At 42.3% G+C, this 20,407-nt stretch overlaps 1 protein-coding gene and 1 long non-coding RNA gene across 8 annotated transcripts in view; one reads left to right on the top strand and one right to left on the bottom strand.

The window, feature by feature from the left end:
• The first annotated feature begins 707 nt into the window (after positions 1 to 707).
• LOC138758914 (uncharacterized) lies at positions 708 to 5,361 on the top strand. The gene is made up of 3 exons (XR_011354531.1): positions 708 to 840; positions 1,253 to 1,417; positions 5,032 to 5,361. It is a non-coding gene; the product is annotated as an uncharacterized lncRNA (long non-coding RNA).
• A 6,364-nt stretch (positions 5,362 to 11,725) lies between these two features.
• LOC138758911 (zinc finger and BTB domain-containing protein 7A-like) overlaps positions 11,726 to 20,407 on the bottom strand; it is a 167,689-nt gene continuing 159,007 nt past the window's right edge. For all 7 annotated transcript variants that reach the window (XM_069928512.1, XM_069928510.1, XM_069928509.1 and 4 more), the window contains one exon: positions 11,726 to 12,229. In XM_069928512.1, the coding sequence (XP_069784613.1) occupies positions 11,749 to 12,229 (481 nt within the window). In that variant the 3' untranslated portion in view covers positions 11,726 to 11,748. The remainder of the gene's footprint in view (positions 12,230 to 20,407) is intronic.

The raw sequence follows: 20,407 nt of genomic DNA, 5'->3' as shown, positions 1-20,407 counted from the left end.
CTCTCTTCTCAGTGCTTGATGAACTGACTGAATGTGAGGAGGGGGGGGGGGGTCTCAATTCACATTTTCCATTGAGTGGAGGGAAGCTGAAGTTCCCCCACCTCGTGGCTACTGCCGGCAAATATACAAGCATAGAAGCTGGCCTATAACATACCCTGGTGAAACACTCACTGTATGCTCCAAGTACATTCATGGGGTGAAGGAAAACAAATGATTTAACACAAGTAACCTGGTGATATCCACTCCAAATTGGGACGAGGTGTTTAATTGTTTCTTTGGTTTTTCTTGGCAGTAATGCATTCAAACTGTACATGACCATAGAGGCTGCAATTCCCAGTCCCAGTATAATAGCTGAAGTCAGAGCAATGCAAAGATTGATTTCCACACCATTGGACCAAGAAAAGCCAGTGAGCTGTGCTGAAGTTTGTGGGTGTGTTGGAATAAGTTCGATTCTGAGGGTCCCCACGGGTATTGTGGTGCTGGCTTTTAATATCAGAGCTGCTCAATGGAACAGGGTATCACTTGACCAGGCAGTTGTTGTGCTTGCCCGCCTAACACCCTCTCAGCATTAGATGCACATCAAGAAAGTTTGACTGCAACATTCCTTGTGGAATGTTATCATGGAAACTGGGCCAAGTTGGACCACAATTTAAAAAAATTTTCCATTGTCCAATGTTGGGTTGAGATTCTATCAAGACTCACAATTCTATCGGCCACCACTCGTGGCCCAGTCTCCAATCCCTACAATATCCCTGACCCACTGATGACCTTAAGCTGACAGAATGGCTGGCGTAGCAGTTAGCCAGCAATTGGAACCGGGGTTTGAGTCCCACACTGTCTGTAAGGAGTTTGTACATTCTCCCTGTGCCTCGTGGGTCCCCCCCCCCACCCCCCCAGGGGCTGCGGTTTCCTCCCACCGTTCAAAACGTACTGGGGAGTAGGTTATTGGGGTGCAAACTGGGCGGCATGGACTTGTGGGCTGAAATGGCTTGTTACCGTGCTGTATGTCTAAATTAAAAAAAAACACCCAAGGTGCCTTCCTCCCCGCCCACACTTCTATTCATTGATCCTCACTTCTGTGTCCCTTTCATCTGGTTGGGTGACATCCATCACCAACCCCCATCAGGTCTCAACCTCTGCTTCTGCCATGGATGCCCACCCCCCCCAACACCTTCTCACCAACCCATTTTCCCTCCACCCGCCTCCCAGTACCCCCCTCTTCTCTGACCCCACTGTTCATGCCTTGGTCCAGGAAGAGCCGAAGATATAAAGGAAAAGTCTCCAATCAGAAGCAAGGCTCCCATCATGATTGCGGCTTACTGAAGTGAACTCATGGCTGACAGGGTTCCTGATGTGCCACACACCAAATAGCACAAAAGTCAGGGCTATCTTGCCAGCACTTACTGTACTGATTCAGGTTTGTGAATTATCCAAGAGAGCAGTCAGTGTTTATATAACTACCCCTCTGGAGATAAAGGAAGTGAACAATGGGGAATGAATCAGATAGCAACAAACCAATGTAGACAATAGGAACACTTCAAATGTTTGTAGGTAACTATCTGCAGGCTGGCACTGACACTATATTCTATTATTTTCTGACACGCTCTCCAGGATGATTGAACTGATCAATGGTCACGAGGTTGCCTCACTGAACTAGTTTACCAGGAGACGCACAACTTTTTTTTAAACACATTCTGCCCAGCCGCAGGTCTTCTATATTAGTCATTGACTTGCAGTTTGTGTCACAGTTCAATTGATGAATGGGTCTGATACCAGCACATTGCTTGTTAAATGAGGGGAGGAAGCTGGAGATTTGCATCAAGTTGGCTGAGCAAGATTCATGTGAATCCTTCACATCTCAATGTGAAGCAGAGAATTGCTGGAGGAACTCAGCAGGTTGGACAGCATCCACAGTCAGCTAACGCTTCACACCTGGACCCTTTATCAACCCTAAAGAGAAAATGAGGTGATGTTATTTATATAAAGAGGGAAAGAACCTGGGGGATGGGCCAAGATAGGTTGTAGGATAGATATGAGAGGAGGAGAGAGAGGTCAAGGGAGAAACCACTAGGAAGGGTCAGAAGCAAACCATTGACCATTTCTTGCCATGGATGCCGTCTATGGAGTTGCTCCAGCAATCCTTGGCTCGAGATTTCAGCACCTGCAGTCTTTCTCCACGTTGCAATGATTTGACACCAAAGGAATGGATGGCTGGTGATGTGGAGCAAGATTCCCCATGGCATTTTGAACTATAACATGGTGGCAAGAAGATCAGTGACCAAATGATTCATGCTGAATCAGGAAAGTAAGTCAAGCATACCAGGAACTACCACATTGGATGGAGATGTAGTAAAAGGGAAATAGAAACTGTGGATGCCAGAAAACTCAAGTGAAGCTGGAGGAACTCCAAGTGTCAAGTGGCATCCATGGAGAGAATGGTCAGTCAATACTTTGGGTCAGGACCCTTTATCGAGAGTAAGATGCAGCCAACCTCATTCATAACACAAAGTTCCAATGTTTATGAGTGGAATTAGACCAGGAACTAATGACATCCAATGTTTATATGAAGATTCAAATGCAGGGAGCTGCATCTTCTCAATCAACAAAGAGTGGACTACAGGAGGCACATAGAACAGCAGGGGGAGGGGGTTCTAATATTCATTTAAAGTCTTGAGGGATTGACTTGCTGTTGGTTAGGAATGGAAAGTGTCAATTCAACTAAGCAGAAGATAAAAGTTTTTAAAAATCATGGGATGTTCAGATTCGAGTCACTGGAACTGTGAAACAAGGTCCTGGTGAGAGGGAGAATGCCCTGTAGTAACATCCTAAACCACTCAGAAAAAGTAATTACACGCTTCATACTCATGTTATCACAATATACAGAATACAGCTTTTATTTTCCATACTAAATTTGGAGAAACTTAAAAAAAGACATTCAAAGTATTTAAATAAAAAACTTTACACTTTCAGGCTACACCCAAGGAATATTTAAGATCCATAACAGAATTCTTTTATTTTTTTTAAATCATATTTTGTTTTAAAACGATGAGATGTAGGTATGGTAAATCGGAGTAACCAAATTAATAAAATAAATATAGATGCAGACAGATCTTGTCGTATAGAAGTTACTTTGATGGGCAGTTTATGGGAGGGGTGGAAGAGGAAAGAGTGATAATGAGATGCTCATCAAGATATCGAGCAAATTTCAAACCTTGGATCCCACCCTATGATAGAACCTGAGAAAATACCCATCATCCATTACAGTACAGCATGTCATTACACAAAGATAACAGTAAGGTATTACATCATTCAGCACAGCAAGCAAACACAAGGCTTTGGAATCTACTTGACCTGGTTTCCTTTCCAGTTCTTGAGTTCCAATTACATTGGGGTGGGGGGAAACAAATAGGAAGATCAGGGACTGGCTACAGAATCTACTATATTGAAGAGATTAAAAATATTTTTTTGGAAACCCAGTTTTTTAATTTCAACCTCAGAACTTTGTCGTTTTATATTTGAACAGGGAAGGCACTTAAAATGGTGTGCAGGTAACCAGGACAGTAGGTAGCAATGCTAGAGGGAAAATATAGAATAGAGATGAGACTCTTGTGACAAAGACTTTATGCCTTTAGACATACATCGCTCCTCTTCTATATCCTTAGCAGAGGCATTTCCCATATGTAGTAAATTAAACCATGTTAAAATAGGAATGTCAAACATATTCAGTATTTGTTGATGAACATCACAGAGCATGTAAAATGCCATAAAAAGGTGCTTCTTTTAGAAAAAAATAACAGGGCTTGGGTTATATACTGGATTGTGGACAGAAAATGGTGAATAGCTAGAGACGTTCTCAGAGAACGAGCAGGCTCATGTGTAAAGACTGTGTTTACCCCTCCCCCTTGCATAACTCTAAAGGCAGTGATGCCTGGGTCATACGTGACTGTTTCCAATTGCCAAACAGAGATAGTACCATAGGTTCCCCCTTTTAAATGCATCTTCAAGGCATTTCAAGAGATTTAAGGAAAACCAATGGCGCTGCCAACACATGAACCAGGCCTGCATTAATGCAGCCACTCTGTGAATTCCTTTCCGGTTTTAAAACAATTACCTCCAAGGTTTTAATTCTAGCAGACTTAAACATTTCTGTTCTTATTTTTTCTGTTGCACGTTGCACACTTTAGACATACTATGTAGGCAATATGGTGCTCAGTAGGTTCAAGCTATTGGGAACCATTAGAGAGTACAGATCACTGGTTTCTGTTCATGGTTGGGGCATCCAGTACTGTATTAATTTCAAAGAGGGGGAGTGGCTGGTTGGAGAAGAAATTGGAAGTTTGTGTTGGGAGGAGAGAAACGAGAGGGTGGCCAAGTCCCCACAGAGGAAAAGCAAAGCATAAAAAAGTCTATCATAAAAGCAATGTTCTGCTTTTGAAAGGGTTAAATCTTATGCTAATGAATATAGTAAATAACATACTCAACTAGTGTAATGTAAAAATACATTAAATCAAAAATATATTAATTAGGAATATCAGAGCTTCAAGGAAAAATAGGAGCTTCAAGAACTGACAGAAGCCATTTCTACAGATTCCCAAAGCCCTGCTTTTATTCCAAAGCGCATTATTATAAATACAAGTCTCCAAACACTCCTAAGCTGCCAATTGTGTTGAGTAAAATCCTGTAATCTTCACATGCTCCCTATTTTGCTTGTGTGTGTGTGTGTGTGTGTGTGTGTGGTTTTTAAAAAATCATACGTTAAATCTCGTCTGTTGGATTTTTTGAATGTAAAATGTTTACGGTTGTGCAGCACTCAAATGAAAGATATGAAACTTAAAACTGGAAAAAAGTAATAATGGGCAGAAAAATTCCAAGTGTACAATATATGCATAACAGTTCTCAATTTCTTTGGATTTTTCAGTATAAAAACTATGTATTTTGGACTATGCTGATTGATTTAGTGGTTTATTTACAAGATTTACCAATAGCCCAAAGTGCAATTTTTATATTCTCTCTCTTTCTCCCCATGTCCAGCTTAAGAATCGACGCACACAAAGTATGGAATGTTTCCCGGTGGTTTGGCAATGTCATCATATGTCTAAGCTCCTTGGTTTGGATTTTGGAATAAAGAAGGCAAACTCATGAAACACAACAGCAAGTTTTCCAAATCCTATTCAGCTTCCATGACAGTGTTGCATTCCATTTTCGCAGTAACAATTAGGGGAGCTGAGGATGTTTAAAATCACAAGAGGTGGAAAAAAAGCCATTTAGCTGAATAAAAATCATTTTTCTAATACAGTATTTCTCCACTGGGAAAACAAATATTACTGATGCAATAAATAAGGTTGTAAATTTGTTGACAAAAAAAACCACCGAAAATTCTGTATCTACCAAAGCAAAACTTGGTTGTCTGGGAAGGGGCTCGAGCTCACCCTCCCCTCCCATCCCACCCCTTTCCACTGGTGGTCTGATGGGTTATTGTAGGTGGTCTGTGGCAAGTGTAAGAATACCCAAAGCCATCTGTGGGTGAGAAAAGCTTGAGATCTCCTACTCTGATACATTGACTCTTCTGGTATTGTATCCAAATGCACCTGAGAATTCCCCCTCTCCACATCCCTGGCTGACAGGACCCGACAGAAACCTTTGTCGTAGTGGGCTGACAACTTTTTGGATGCATCTAAAAGTTTGTTTTCCACCAATGTCTACTGCTCACAGAGAAAACCGCTCTGGTAAAGGGTCAAGACCCAAAACATTAACTCTATCCACAGATACTGCCTGACCTGCAGACTCTTAACAGCAATTCCCTGTTTTACTGCTGAAGTAGTGATTTATTGACTATACATTTTACTGTGTCTTTGTACTGTAAAGACCAAACTTTTTTTTTGTAATTATTACTTGTCCCCTTTTCATTTTAAAAAAAAAGTTAGACATACAGCACAATAATTAGGTCATTTCAGCCCACGAGTCTGTGCCATCCAATTTACACCCCATTAACCTACAGTCTCCAGTACATTTTGAAGGGTGGGAGGAAACCAGAGCCCCTAGAGGAAACCCACGAAGACACGGGGAGAAGGTACAAACTCCTTACAGACAGCATGGGATTTGAACCTTGAGCCCGATCCCTGGCGCTGTAAAGGCGCTGCGCTAACTGCTTCACCATGTTTGGTTGCATTTCTTTACTCCCTCTGCAATGGTCCATTGGCTTTACTCAAAAATTAACTATCTGATTTTTCAGACAAACACCCAAAATGATAAACAGTCAATGGGAATTAAAAACTATTCATTTGATCTCTATTTAAATAACATGGCTGCCTTTCCATGTACCCTGCAAAGAGAGTAACATCATATTTGTACTGCAACTGCCAAATCAGGCAGGGCAAGTCCGCTCAATCTTCCTTTGTGGCCTTAACAGAATCTTTGCTGCAGTCCCTTTCTGGCAAGTACCTTCTTTCTTAGTCAGTCGACCAAAAGGGTGCACAGTATTTTGGGTGAAATATGACAGGGTTGATTTCAATATCAGAATAAACAGCTCAAGCCAAAGAAAATTCTCTACGACTACGATAAGGAACTAAACTAAAATCCTAAACTGTGGCAAGATTTTTTTAGAACACTCTTTTGTGTGATTTCAAGCGATTTGACGTGCAGGGGCCTGACTGATGCTTCAACTTGCAGGATGGAAATAAAATGAACAGAATTAAAAAGGATTCAGAAATGACTGTTTGTGATCTCATTTCAATTCCTTCAGTTGATTTCAGATGAGCATGAAGTGATCTTTGCACCAATGAATGATCAAGGTTGGGGGGGGGGGGGGGGGGTTCTACTCTGTATTATTTCCAATGTATTGTGCCAGTAACTTGGAAGTAGTTTGTAATTTTTTCGGTTTATGGATTCCGATCAAACAAAAGTTATTAAATGTCAGTCATTATCTGTCCACGTTACCAGGAATGGGAAAGGGTTGGTTTAACACTGCACAACAACATTTTTTTTCATTAATCCATTCAAATCTCATTAAAATTCCTCAACAGAAATGTTTTCTGAATTACTGTTCAAGATGCCAGTAAATAAAATCAACCAACTATTTAAAACTACTAAAGGGGTTCATGAATCTTTGCAGCTAAAATGATGCCAAAACAAAGCCTTTTAATAGTCACCACAGGCAAGTTTACAGCTTAATTCTAAAGGTGCAATAAACTCTGGAGTTGCAGCCAATCCAATGCTGGAGAGAAGTTGTCAAATGCCCTAGAGGGGGCAGTCTCTCATTAGACATGGTACGGCGGTCAAATACAACGCGAGATCAAAATCAGTTTTAAAAGCTTTGAGTAAGCAATCCTCTCTCTCTCTCTCTCTCTCTCTCTCTCTCTCTCTCTCTCGTGAATTAGCCTTGCAAAGATTTAAATAGAAAGCTGCTTCTCGTGCCAGTGCTGGCAACATCTGGCCGAAGGGGAGGAGGAAGAATGCGTTTAGGATCAGGTGACACTAACACCACATGATCATCACTTGTCACTTCCTCAAGCACAGACTTGTGGGTTACGTCCCCTTCTCCAAGACTGCTCTGGATTCTCACAAGATTAAAGAAATGTACATTTTTTATTTTCTTGAACATTTCCAACTATTTTTCATATTGCAAGATGCCCATTAAGCAAACTTTTTTTTCCCTCTTGTGTCCTAATTTCTTAATATCAGTCCTTTAAATAACTTGCTATCAAATTTTATCTGGTAATACTCCTTCCTGCATGTGGTGGAGGGGAGGAGGATTACTACTCTAAAGGTGCTACACAAATGCAAGTTGAAATGAGCAGTTTGGCCACTGGGGCAGATTAGAGTTGGGTGAGTGGGATGACACTCTTCAGAGTATGCTCGGCCAAGTTTGGTGACCTTACACCCAACAAATCCCTGGCCCGTATTGATGCAGATACTCTTCACAGCAAGGGAACTGATGATTCAGAGTACCTGCAAGTGGGATGATTGGCGACAGGGATGAAGTGATTTAATGGTCGATAGAACATCTAGAATTAAAGCGATGGGAGTACTGTACTCCATGCATTGGACTGGAAGGACACAGCTGAACTCGAGATCGAGTACTTAGGGAGAGGAGGAGATACAATCTCTCCAGTCAGGATACAACAGCGGTGGAGCTACAGCCTTAACTGGCCGCTGTAAATTGCCCCTTGTCTACAAGTGATGCGTAGAATCGGGTTGGGGGAGGGGGATTTGACGGGTATGTGGATTATTGTTAATGTTGATGGTCAGTACAGACTCAATAGGCTGAATGGCCTTAAACAAGAAAATCTGCAGATGCTGGGGTCGAGTGCAACACACAAGGGTGCCGGTGAGACTCAGCAGGTCACACATAGGAAGGAAGGAGTAACCAACAGTTTGGGCCTTAGCCCTATGACAGGAAACATTGGCTATCTTCTACTTTCTATGGATGTTGTGTTGCTTGCTGAGTTTCTCTAGCACTTTTATGTGTTGCAGCCAGCTTCTGTTCTATACGATTCCATTTCATTTCTTCAAATAAATATTTCAGTAAATAATATCAACAGAAAGTTCTAGGAACAATGTCTATAGATTAATAAATTATTTGAATTGACATGGAAGTACTCACAGACTGAATTCTTTATTAAACTGTGTGAGCAGGAAATGGAGACCTGGGATCTGTCTGATGAAAGAGAGCTTTGTTTAGGACAGGCATCAGTGGACCATCCCTCTGAACCTCCCCCAATCCAGATTGTAGACTCTGAGCAGGGCAGGAAGCCAAGACCCCAAATTTATTTCAGCAGCTGGAAACTTGGATCTTCTTCAGGGCAAGAAATGGGCTCAAGGAGAAGAAGCTAATCACAATTTTGGATCCTACAGTATTTAAAGCCGAATTTTGGTTTTAGTTTCCTTCAGCTCTCAAATGCATGGCTTCGTAGATTGAGCACATCAAGGGGATGATTAAGATAGGAAAGTACAATTAAATCAAGATCACATCCAACACATTGCCAGAAGTGGAAGGACCGGGAGGCAGAACAGTTTGTAATAATCCAGTGACTTGACAAAACTCCACAGGGATAGAGAATGGGTGATTAGGTCAAAGGAAGGAGAAAAAGAGACTTCTCAATATATTATATGTACATAAATATTTGATTTCTCCCATGTATATGGCTATCCGCTCGTCATTTAGCTCACTTGAAAGCTAAGGGGCACTAGTAGTTGTCTCTGAACCCAACTTACAAGGGACATTTAGCTGTTCAGCAAGTCCAGATAAATGGCCCAGTAGGTTTCTCGACCTCCACGAACTCAAAAGCGAGACTAACTGATGCTGTGTTTCATGAGAATTCCAATTACAGTACAACGTTAGTCCGAGATTTATATGATACCTCCATCACATTGCTCACTGGGATTAAAAAGTGTACAATTACATGACGAGCCTTTTCATTTGAACACCCTCAAATGTACCACATTCCTGCATAAAACATGCATTTAAAACAAAATAACTCCAAAATAGTTTCTCTATAATAAATCATATTTTAAAACAAAACTTTTAAGTTAAAAAAAGCCACCAATCCTTTTTCATAACACACGCCTTGTTCAAACACATTTTCATATAACCCCCAAACAAAGCACATCAGAGAGCATCTGTGTTATGTATGAACATGACATTAAACTGAGTTTTGACTGTTGGTATATTGCTGACTATTCTCCAACTCAAAACTCGTGCTGAAGGTGTATTCTGCGACTAGCTGTGTTTGCTAGTGCAACTCTATTTTAGTGCAAAAGGAAGGAATGTGGTAAAAAAGGTTGTCTGTAGTGGTGTCTCACACTCTTTTCCCTCTCAGCTCCCGCCCCTGCTCCTTTTCAAACAGTGCTGATTTACACAACTTACCCACAAGTTCACTATCAAAAAAAAACTTAAGGTTAATCCATTAAATAAAAATCTCATTATGTGAAATACATATTATTTACAAACCCACACTAGGACTTGGTAGCCAGAACGGTACACCCAACGTTGCTTCAGTTCTCCGTACAGGACTAAATGAGGTTCTGAGGGAACAAGGCAAAATGGAGAGGATTTTGTGTTGCAATCAGAACACCAGCCAGTTGAAGACTGATGGTTTCATTCACTACTCAATAAAGATTGGGAGCTCTCCTCATCAATCTATTAATGAATGCTGAAGGTTTCATTGCAGAATGCATTCTAAAAATGCTGTTGGAACTTTCCTCATTCCATTCTTTAGAAATCAATTTTAAATAAAGGGTTAATAAGCTCTTCAGATCCAACCGTGCTAAAATGATGTGAATACTTTGGGAGGGTGTGTTTGGCTGCCTTAGGCATTGTACTGAGAATCAAATTGTTTGAGGAGAACTGGAGGAGTCATGATAGAAATATTTGTCATCCCAGACCTTCATGGTCAACTTTCAGCAATGGTCTTTACCATTTTTGGCTGGGTCTATTTCCGACTAAGCCAGAATTGTTCCTGGGATGCCTCATCAGGCAAAAGGACTATGTGGCTCAATTTACTTACTTGAAAATAAAATCATGATAAATATTAATAATTAATTGGGATAAAAGACTATTTTTCCTCATAACACTTTAGGCCTCCAGGATTTCTTAGTCTCATAATTTTCAAGAGGGATTAACTAAAAAAAAATCATTTACAATTTTGACGGTCAAATTAAAAACCTGATTTCTGAACATCATTTTGCTAATCTCATTATCCTTTCCTGCTTTCTCATATGGACCAAACTGATCAACACTGAGCAAGGGCTTTGCATGACTTAGCCCAAATTAAGCTCCCGGCTGTAAGTGCAATGAGCTTAGAGGGTCGATATAATTATTATGTTACAAAATAGAATTAGTAGTTTTCTCACCCTTTCCCTTTCTTTGTATTTGATTGATTAGGGATATCACTTGTAAACATTTTTACAAAGGGTCCTGATCATATACTGATGGAACCCTCTGTATAAAAGTGCTAGGCCTTCCAAATTTATTGCTATCCAGAAAGGTTTAAGCCCTTCCCATACCATCTCACTCCCGAATCCTTTCAAATTCACTACTGTCACACACACTGTACATTCAGTAAACGCTCTTTAAAAACGACTAAATTCTTTAGATTTTAAACCAGTTTGCAAAATTATCAAGTTTTTGTTTTAAAAATAAAAATGACTTGGAACCTGACTTTTGAAAGAAAAAAACGTTTTCCTTTAAAAACTCTTAAGAAACATTTTACTATAATTGATCTCATTACTGCCGTTCCTGTCCTGTGTTGGGACTACATAGTCATAAATTTGAACGTTAAAAAAGTTACTTACACCAAACTATGAATTTTTAAAAAATCATAATTTAATGTTACTTTCTGGTTGATTAATATTAGAAGTTGACCAATGCTAATACTGGGAACCTGTGGCATTGTTGGGATAAGTACCTGAAGTATTAGCCTTGGCCGTTGATACATTGATCAATTAGCAGAATTTGCACTAACAGCAAGCATCTCATTTTGTACCAAGGATCAACACTCAGTAGTAACCAGTGCTTGAAGACTGTAGCATAGATCAACTCCTACTTAAGATTCTAGCAGTGATTTCCTTTGTCTAAACTGTAAAACAAGAGATCTAGCACTGTACTACTAAGCTATTTCTGAATTAAAGTTAAAAAAAATCCTTCTTGCCCATTTTTTGTTTAAAAAGGATGAGGAACCACTAATAGAAGAAGGTTTGTGCCCCTTACCCCTGCCCAACCCACCCATTTATCTGTTACCATCATTTGGTTTAGCTTTCACACAATTGGTTTCTGCCTTCCATATTTAAATCCTCATTTACATTCAGCCTCTCAGACTCTTCATTCTCCAAAATCATGGTACAATTTTCTTCAGGTGGGTTTTCAAAGTGCTGTGGGTTGCTGTTTTCTTCCAACTCCATGCTGGTGTTGGCAGCCTCTTCCATCATGCCCTCTCCACCAGCAGGATCGCTTGACCCCTCGGACACAAGGCTACTGGTGTCCCTCACCCGAGGCTTGCGCCCTCTTGTGGAGGGGGTGCCATTGCAGCCCTCCTTTTTAAGGTGCCTGTGCAGGTGGTCTGAGCGGACGAAGGTCTTGAAGCAGGCGTCGCACTGGTAGGGGCGGAGGCCTGTATGCACTCGCATGTGATTCTTCAGGTCGTAGTTGTGTGCAAACGCAGCTCCACACTCAACACACAAGTAGGGCTTCTCTCCTGTGTGCTTCCTCATGTGAACTTTCAACTTGTCCTGTCTGTGGAACAAAAGAAATATGGTTAGAAAAGTTGATATTTCCACCCAAACAGCAAAGAAACAGAGCAAATCTAAACATCTATCTGAAAACCTTCAACCTTTGATCCATTTTAACCAAACTTCACACCATGAAGATGGATGTCAATTTTTCCTTTAGGGTAGCGTTCAAATCCAGCGCTGTCTGAAAGGAATTTGCACATTCGCCCCGTGTCTGCGTGGGTTTCCTCCGGATGCTCCAGTTTCCTCCCACCCTTCAAAACGTTCGGGGATTGTAGGCTAATGGAGGTATTTGGGGGGCACGGGCTCGTGAGGCAGAAAGGCCTGTTACTGAGCTGCGTGTCTGAAACAAGTTCAACCCATTTTCACAATCCCTCATCGGAGTAGGAGCACTTTATATGAGATGATCTTATTCTGCAGAGAGTATTTAATCCCACCCTTGAAAGAATGATATAATGTTAACATGCCTCAGATAAAATACCAGAGATTCTAGAAAATGATTCAAGAAAACTACTTTTGCAAACAGTTGTTTCATATTCAGAATAAATGGGCGTAGTTGAGACAGGACAGAGGTGGGAGCTGCACAACAGGAACATCTGGTAGGGGTGGTCTGAAAACAGGTTCACACCCAAGAGTACAGAAACCACCCGAGGCCAAGAACGTAAAGGGTGTGAACTTCTCTGGCTGCAGCTCTTCCATTTGGCCCCAATACTCCTGATCTCACCTTTTTTAAATGCTTTACCTGGTCTTTTCAAAGAATTCATGAACGGCCAGAACTGCTGCCTCAATTCTGACCTCTGGTGCTGTCTGTGTGGAGTTGTCACGTTCTCCCTGGGATTCCGACCACATCCCCCAAAAAAGTGTGGGTTGATAGATTATTTAGACATTTATATTGTCATTAGTAATGATAGTGAGCTTATTCCCCTCAGAATAATAAACATATGCACCAAAATTAGTTGCAGCTGAACTGGCACTTTGTGAAAAAAATCAACTGCATACACTAAATGAAATTAGAAGAGGGATGATAACTACAAAAGATAGATATAATAATATTCACAGAGTTAAGTAAAAAAAAGCAATGGAACAGAGGTGGAATACACACAAGTACTGGAGACACTCAGCAGGTCACGAAGCATCTACAGGCAATAATGGGTAACCGATGTGGCAGGTGGGGGGAAGAGAGGAGAGGAAGGAGGGAGGGGCAGGGGAAGGAGCACAAACTAACAGGTTACAGGACACAGGTCAAGAGGGTAGGAGAAAAAAGCTGAGAAGATGCTGCACGACCTGCTGAGATTCTCCAGCACTTCTGTGCATTGCACTGCAGTCCCAGATTCTGCAGACTTTTCTGTGCAGTAATATTGCAGACCACCTCTGGTGGTGTCAGAGCAGCCCCTGATTAATGTAACAAGAGGAGGTTCAAGAGCCCAAGAGCTTTTGGAATGAAACTGTTCTGGAACCTTGGAGTGCTGGACTTGGGACTTCTGACCCTTCTATCCAAAGGCAGCAGTGAGAAGAGGTTGTGACCAGAGTGATGGCGGTCCTTTATGATGTTGGCTGCCTTCCTGAGGCAGCATCTCATGCTGATATTTTCAGTGGATGGGAGGTCAGTGCCTGTGATGGACCTGGGTGTGTTTGCTATCTTCTGCATTCCTGGGCATGTGAATTTCCAAACCAGACTGTGTTGCGACCAGCCAGTACACTTGCTACAGCACACCTGTGGAGATTTGCTGGCGCATTCGATGGCATGGCCCATTAGAGGCATCGGTGTTCCTTCGCAGTCGCCTGTTTCTGTGGGGGCAGTCTACACTCAGATTTTTTGAGCGGTGGGAAAGCTTCATGGACCACTACAGATCACACCCTGTTGTCGTTACAGGGCTTGTGAGCTGACGTGGGCCTGTTACCGTGCTGGGTGTCTAAAACGCAGATGAGCACAAATTGCCCTTAAGGGTCAGGGCTCTGAAACCCTGCCAGATGTAAATGAAATTCACAAGGTACCAGAACACGTGGAAGCTATGCTTAAAATGGAGTTTCTGGAAAGAGGTCTCTGGATAGAGATGGATAATCTAAAATCACTTCGTAAATAGCCCTTCTCAGTCACAAGCTTATAGCTTACTCCAAAAGAAATTCTGCAAATGTGCTTGTTCCTTGGCCTCATCTGCACTCACTTCTAATAGGGATGATTCAAGGTGAATTCTCAATCATGTGCCCGTAAACACTGTGTTATGTTGCCAAACCGGACACGCATTCCTTCCAACAAACATAAGGACATAAGAAATAAGAACAGAAGTAGACCATCCGGCCCATCAAGCCTGCTCCGCCATTCAATGAGATCATGGCTGATCTGATCATTGACTCAACTCCACCGACCTCCCTTTTCCCCATATCCCATAATTCCATTTTTATGTAAAAATCTATCTACTGAACCTTAAATATGTTTAATGAAGTAGCCTCAACTGCTTCCCTGGGCAGAGAATTCCACAGATTCACCTCTCTCTGGGAAAAACTGGTTTTCCTCATCTCTGTCTTAAATCTACTCCCCTGATCCTTGAGGCGGTGTCCCCTAGTTCTGGTCTCACCTACCAGTGAAAACAATTTTCCTGCCTCTATCTTATCCATCCCTTTTATAATTTTATATGTTTCTATAAGATCTCTCAATCTCCTGAATTTGAGTGAATATAATCCTAGGCAGTTTCATCTCCGGGATTAACCTGGTGAACCTCCTCTGGACTTCCTCCAAGGCCAGTTTATTCTTCCTCAAGTGTGGAGACCAGACTGTACACAATACCCCAGGTACGGCCTCATCAGTACCTTGCACACTTGTAGCATGAGCTCCCTGATCTTGAATTCAATTCCTCTAGCGATGAAGGCCAACATTCCATTTGCCTTCTTAATAACCTGTTGTACCTGCAACCCAACTTTTTGCGATTGATGCACAAGCACTCCCAAGTCCTTCTGCACTACAGCATGGTGCAGTCTTTCACCATTTAGATAATAATCTGCTCTTCTATTTTTCCTACCAAAGTGGATGACCTCGCATTTACTAACGTTGTTCTCCATCTGCCATACCTTTGCCCACTCACCTATCTTAACAGTGTCTCCACGTCCTCTGTACAATTTGCTTTTCCACATCCGCAAACTTGGCAAACTTGGCTACACTACACTCTGTCCACTCTTCCAAATCATCATTGTAAATGGTGAACAGCTGTGGGCCCAGCACCGACCCCCGCGGCACCCCAATTACCACTGTCTGCCAATCAGAAAAATATCCATTTATCCCAACTCTGCCTTGTCAGTTAACCAATCCTCAATCCATCCCCTGACTCCATTCACCTGTATCTTAGTGATAAGTCTCTTGCGCGGCACCTTATCAAACGCCTTCTGGAAATTCAAATATACAACATCAACCTGTTCCCCTCTACCTACTGCACCCATTCTATCCTCAAAGAACTCCAGCAAGTTTGTCAAACAAGACCTGCCTTTCTGAATCCCTGCTCCCACCTTGCCTCTGCTCAAAGGTTAATCTGTTGATGCGACAGCAGTAGAAATATTCGTCAGATCACAATTTCATTTGTTCTGTTTGTTGTGGTTTGTCCTGAAGATCAACTCAGGCAAGGCATCATTTTTAATGAGAAATTACCCACAAAGTTCCAGGCAAAGCCACTTCATTCATTAAATGTTATTATTCAGAGTTTTGGTGAAATATGTGCCCTTGAAAATTACCCCATTCACAAGAACAGAAACGTTAAATCTCCTCATCACACAAAGAAGGGCAGTTGGCAACGAAATTATCTTCCACTCATGTTTCTGCCAAAGGATGCTACCCAATTTCTTGATAAACGTAGCACTGCAACATGCCACAGAACTGCTTCTGTTACTAGATGCTGACACTCTCAGGGGCATTAGCAACCTCTCTAGAGTTGTTTTTGAGATGACATGTTGTCCCTTTCTCCTCCAAAGCAGCTAGAGTTTACCACAATAAACCTGAAGAAGAAGCCTGCCAATAAATGCAAAGTAGAAGGGTAGAAACATGTGGAAGACACCTTCCTCACTAGGCCATTGCAGGGTTGAGCCTTCATCCTTTGTGTCAAAGTCTTTGTCAGATTCAGAGATGTTCTCTGTGTGATCTTGCCCTCAGATTCCATCCTTTATCTGGACACCAAGCACCATGAGTGTTGTTGACATATTGTTAAAAAATGTATCACACTGATGGTGCATTAGATGTAGAGAAGAATGTGTGTGTGTGTGTGTGTAAATATATATATGTATGTATGAAGCTGAGATTGACCCAAGCTTATTGGTGTTCCTGTCCTGAGAGGTCCATTTCAGTCTGAGATCTCCAAGCATCTGATTAATGATTGCGAAGTGCATGGTACTTCCATGAGAGGACACTAACAGTCTCCCACTATTTTGCTTTCCTGTACCAGGCAGTCTGAGCGGAGAAGCAGCAACACTAGGTCGTTAATAGATCATGTTAGGTGTAGGACAGCAACAGTGTAAAGGTACTTTTCGTATTCAGGAGAGCCACGGACTTGGTTGAGATTATCTTCGTCATGCAACCGGACATTGGTAACAAGACTAACAGAGTGGTTGGTTCTGATTCAGTGTTGGTCCAGCTGCACCCGACACCCAGTCAGGACAAGCATTCTGGTCAAGGACGTGCTGCTGACAAGACAGAGAATTGTCTTGCTTTGGATGTTCACAGTTGGGGTTCAGGGCAATGAATCCATTCTGTGCATTGGTACCTAACTGACCACTGATCCATTATAGCACACTTGGTCCTCCGTGTACAACATGGTCTAATTATCCATTTTCATGCTTATTCCTTCAGTCTTGTTACTCCAGGCAGCCCCTTGAGCACTAAAGGAAGTATCAGTGTAAAATTTCAGAGATGTTTGGTACTGAACCCCTCATCCAAACTGGGCAAAGAGAAGAGGTACTCTACGAAATGCCAATCAGTGACCAAATGTCACATTGAAAGGTGGCCTCTAATTGGGTCTAAACACAGTAGATAAAGACTCCCAGCTTACAAACTGGTGTATGGAGTGCAAGAACATTGCAGATTGGTTCCCCAGAGTGCTTTGAACATGAGGGAAGTTTTACAAATCAGCATTCAAGGCATCCAATGGTGGATGTTGGAGTACAATGTTTTGAAGCCTATGAATCTGGACTAATTTACAATTTAAGCCACCTGTTCCAAATATCAGTCAAATCTACTTATTACATGAAGACCACAACTGAAAATGAGAATGACTAGATTCCAGGGCCGTTTCCTTCTTTCCTCTGTCATCAGACTCTTGAACAGCCCCCTCTTTAGTAAAAGGTGATCTCTTAATCTTACAAACCCTATCTCATTGCAGCCCTTGCCTGTCTCTCTCTGTCGCACTGCACTGTTATTTTGCACTACCTGTTGTACTTGTATATGGGTTGACTTGCCTGGATAGCAAACACAACAAAGTTTTTCACTGTGTCTTGATACACATAATCATAAACAATTCAATTCAATACCAAGACAAGAAACTACAACTTATTCCATTCATTTTATTTCTCACCTGAACATAGAATTGCTGAGTATTACCCTCTCATCATCTTTCATGAGCACAGCTGAATGGGACCTTTACCCTGAGCAGAGTTTGAAGACAGGCTCCATTCTCCCACCAGGTATTTTAAGGCTTGGATATCTGCCTGTACAATTCTTCTATGGATTATAGTATTGCACAGTTGTGTGAATTCTAGAAAGTTTAGATAAAATTACACGTGAAACACTGATTTATTTTACACAAAGTAGGTTGAGGTGCCTGTTAGATAAAATGCTAATTCTAGTAATAAAAATCTCATTCAGTTGTGCTATGAGTTATGTATTAAACCAGCAATTCCCCGGAAAGTCTGTACTCTGAAACAACTTGAGAATCCTACAATGCAACCCATCAATGATTTAAGAATAGGATTTAATTCAAGCAGAAAATGCTGGAAACTCTCAGGTGAGCCAGCATCTGTGGAGAGAGAAGTAGACTTAACGTTCAGGTTGAAGACCCTTGGTCCCTGACCTGAAATGTTTTGTTCCTCTTTCCACAGAAGCAGCTGAGAGTTTCCACCATTTTATGTTTTTATTTCAGATTTCCAGCATTTGCAGTGTCCTGATTTTCAATAGTGTGTAATATTTGGAAGGTCCACGCCATTGGGCACAATAGTCCTTCCCAGAAAATTTTCAAGTGACATCGATGCAGAGCAAGCTGTGTATGAGTGAATCACAAGTAGGATAGATGGCAGACAACACCCAAAGCCTTCGACGGTCCGGAGAATAAGTAAGTGGTCATGTGCGAGGTGTGGGACAGACTGAAGGTTCCCAGAACAGGATGCACTTGAGTTACAAGCTTGAATGAACAATGCTAAGAGAAATAGTTTGCTGCAGATATTCCAAGAATTCTGGGATGAACATGAAGTAAAAGAACATCCATCTTCACTTTAAACGTTGAAGAGGCAATCAGGCTAGAGCCATTGGGAAATTATTTGGCAGATATTTATTTTTGATCTCCATTGCAGATTTCGGACTCATTGAGGCATCCAATTGAATCAGCAGAGACAAGCTAACACTGCAAGATAAATACAGGTGATAGGGGCAGAGCAGAACATAATAATCCCCTGTGGCGGCGCACATCGCTAGTGGTGAACTGCTGCGACCTGTGGTGTGTTTCAGTGCTTGTAGCTGTTGTTACATTGGTGACCCCAGCGAGTCCAGAAGTTTTCTGGCCTCAAGAACATGGATTTGGCAGTGGTCAAATTCCCCACCTTCCTCGTCTGACATTCATCCCCAAAGAGCTGGCTACGACAGACTTTGTATTCGTCTGGCGAGGCCCACACACTGCAGCGCCCTTACAAGGGCCCCTATAAAGACCTGAAATGCTCAGGCAAGATATTTACTCTGGACATTGGGAGGCAGGGAGGAGCTGTTTACGACAGATAGGCTCAAAGCGGCTCACTTGGACCTGAGCCAACCAGTGCTCACAGGGTCAGCCACCCAAGCGGCAAGACACGTAAGCCAGTTCTGGGGGGGGGGGTGTGGGTTGTGTGGCGGCGCTGGCGGGGCAGCCGCGGAAAGAAAGTGCTGTCGGGGGCTTTGCAGTACCTCATGGCTTACGCCACAGTGCGCGCCTCAGGCAGCATGATGACATCACCACCTGTGCGGGGCGGAGCTCATGCCCTGCCCTTAAAGGGGCGCACACGAAGTTCAAATAAAGCAGTTCAACTGAAACCCTGCTGTGTCCTGTGGTGTGTTTCAGTGCTTGTAGCTGTCACTAACATCCCTTCACAAATAAAAGAAGGAACTTCATAAAATGTTGCTCAAACTTGATTCCCCTGTAATGAGTCAATGGTCCAAGTTGCTGCTTTATCTCAACATGGCATTCAGCAAAGAATTGGGGTTAGGCACTGACCTCTCTGGGTGGATGACTGGATTGCCTACCTTAGTGTTGAGCACTGTTCCTAGGGGATTATTTTGCCAAGCTCCTCCCACTCATTTTGTTCCACCCAGCCTCTCAATAGCTTGACCGTCACAGGTCCTCACCACACCTCCCTCTGGGGTGTGCGGGCAGAACAGTTTGCGCCACGCTGTTACAGGACCAGTTACCTGGGTTGGAATCCAGAGTTGTCCGTAAGAAGCTTGTACGCTTGGGATATGCTATGGAATATCAGTATTAAGAAGGAGGATGGCTCTTGAAAAAATGTTAAAGCGGTTAAATCCCCTGGGCCTGATGGAATCAATCCCAGCATTTTGAGGGGTCCAAAGGAGGAGATTGGTGGGGCCTTGACTGAGATCTTTGTGTCAGCTTCAGTCACAGACTAGGCTCCAGAAGACTGGAAATGAGTTGCCTTGTTTAGAGCAATATGAAATCTCGGGAGGAGGTTCCAGGGGACTAGATTTTCTCACAGTTGGAAAAGTGTGGACTTTTTAGGGAAAGTCAGGAAAGCTTTGGCAAGGGACGGCTTTGCCTCATCAATTTGAGCTTTTTGAGGAAGTGACGAAGATTGTTGTCGAGAGTAGGGTTGTTGTGAACTTCAGTGAACACATTTTGCAAAATCCCTCACGGTAGGCTGGTCCAGAAGATTAAGTCACATCACATCAGATCCTATTTGTTGCCTTGTAATAAAACAGAAATGTTATGTTACATGACTTTAACTTTAGTTT

This window comes from Narcine bancroftii, chromosome 3 (genome assembly GCF_036971445.1).
Source record: "Narcine bancroftii isolate sNarBan1 chromosome 3, sNarBan1.hap1, whole genome shotgun sequence".
Taxonomy (NCBI): domain Eukaryota; kingdom Metazoa; phylum Chordata; class Chondrichthyes; order Torpediniformes; family Narcinidae; genus Narcine; species Narcine bancroftii.
Note: the sequence above shows the minus strand (reverse complement) of the source record. Positions and strands in the feature narration are given on the sequence as shown.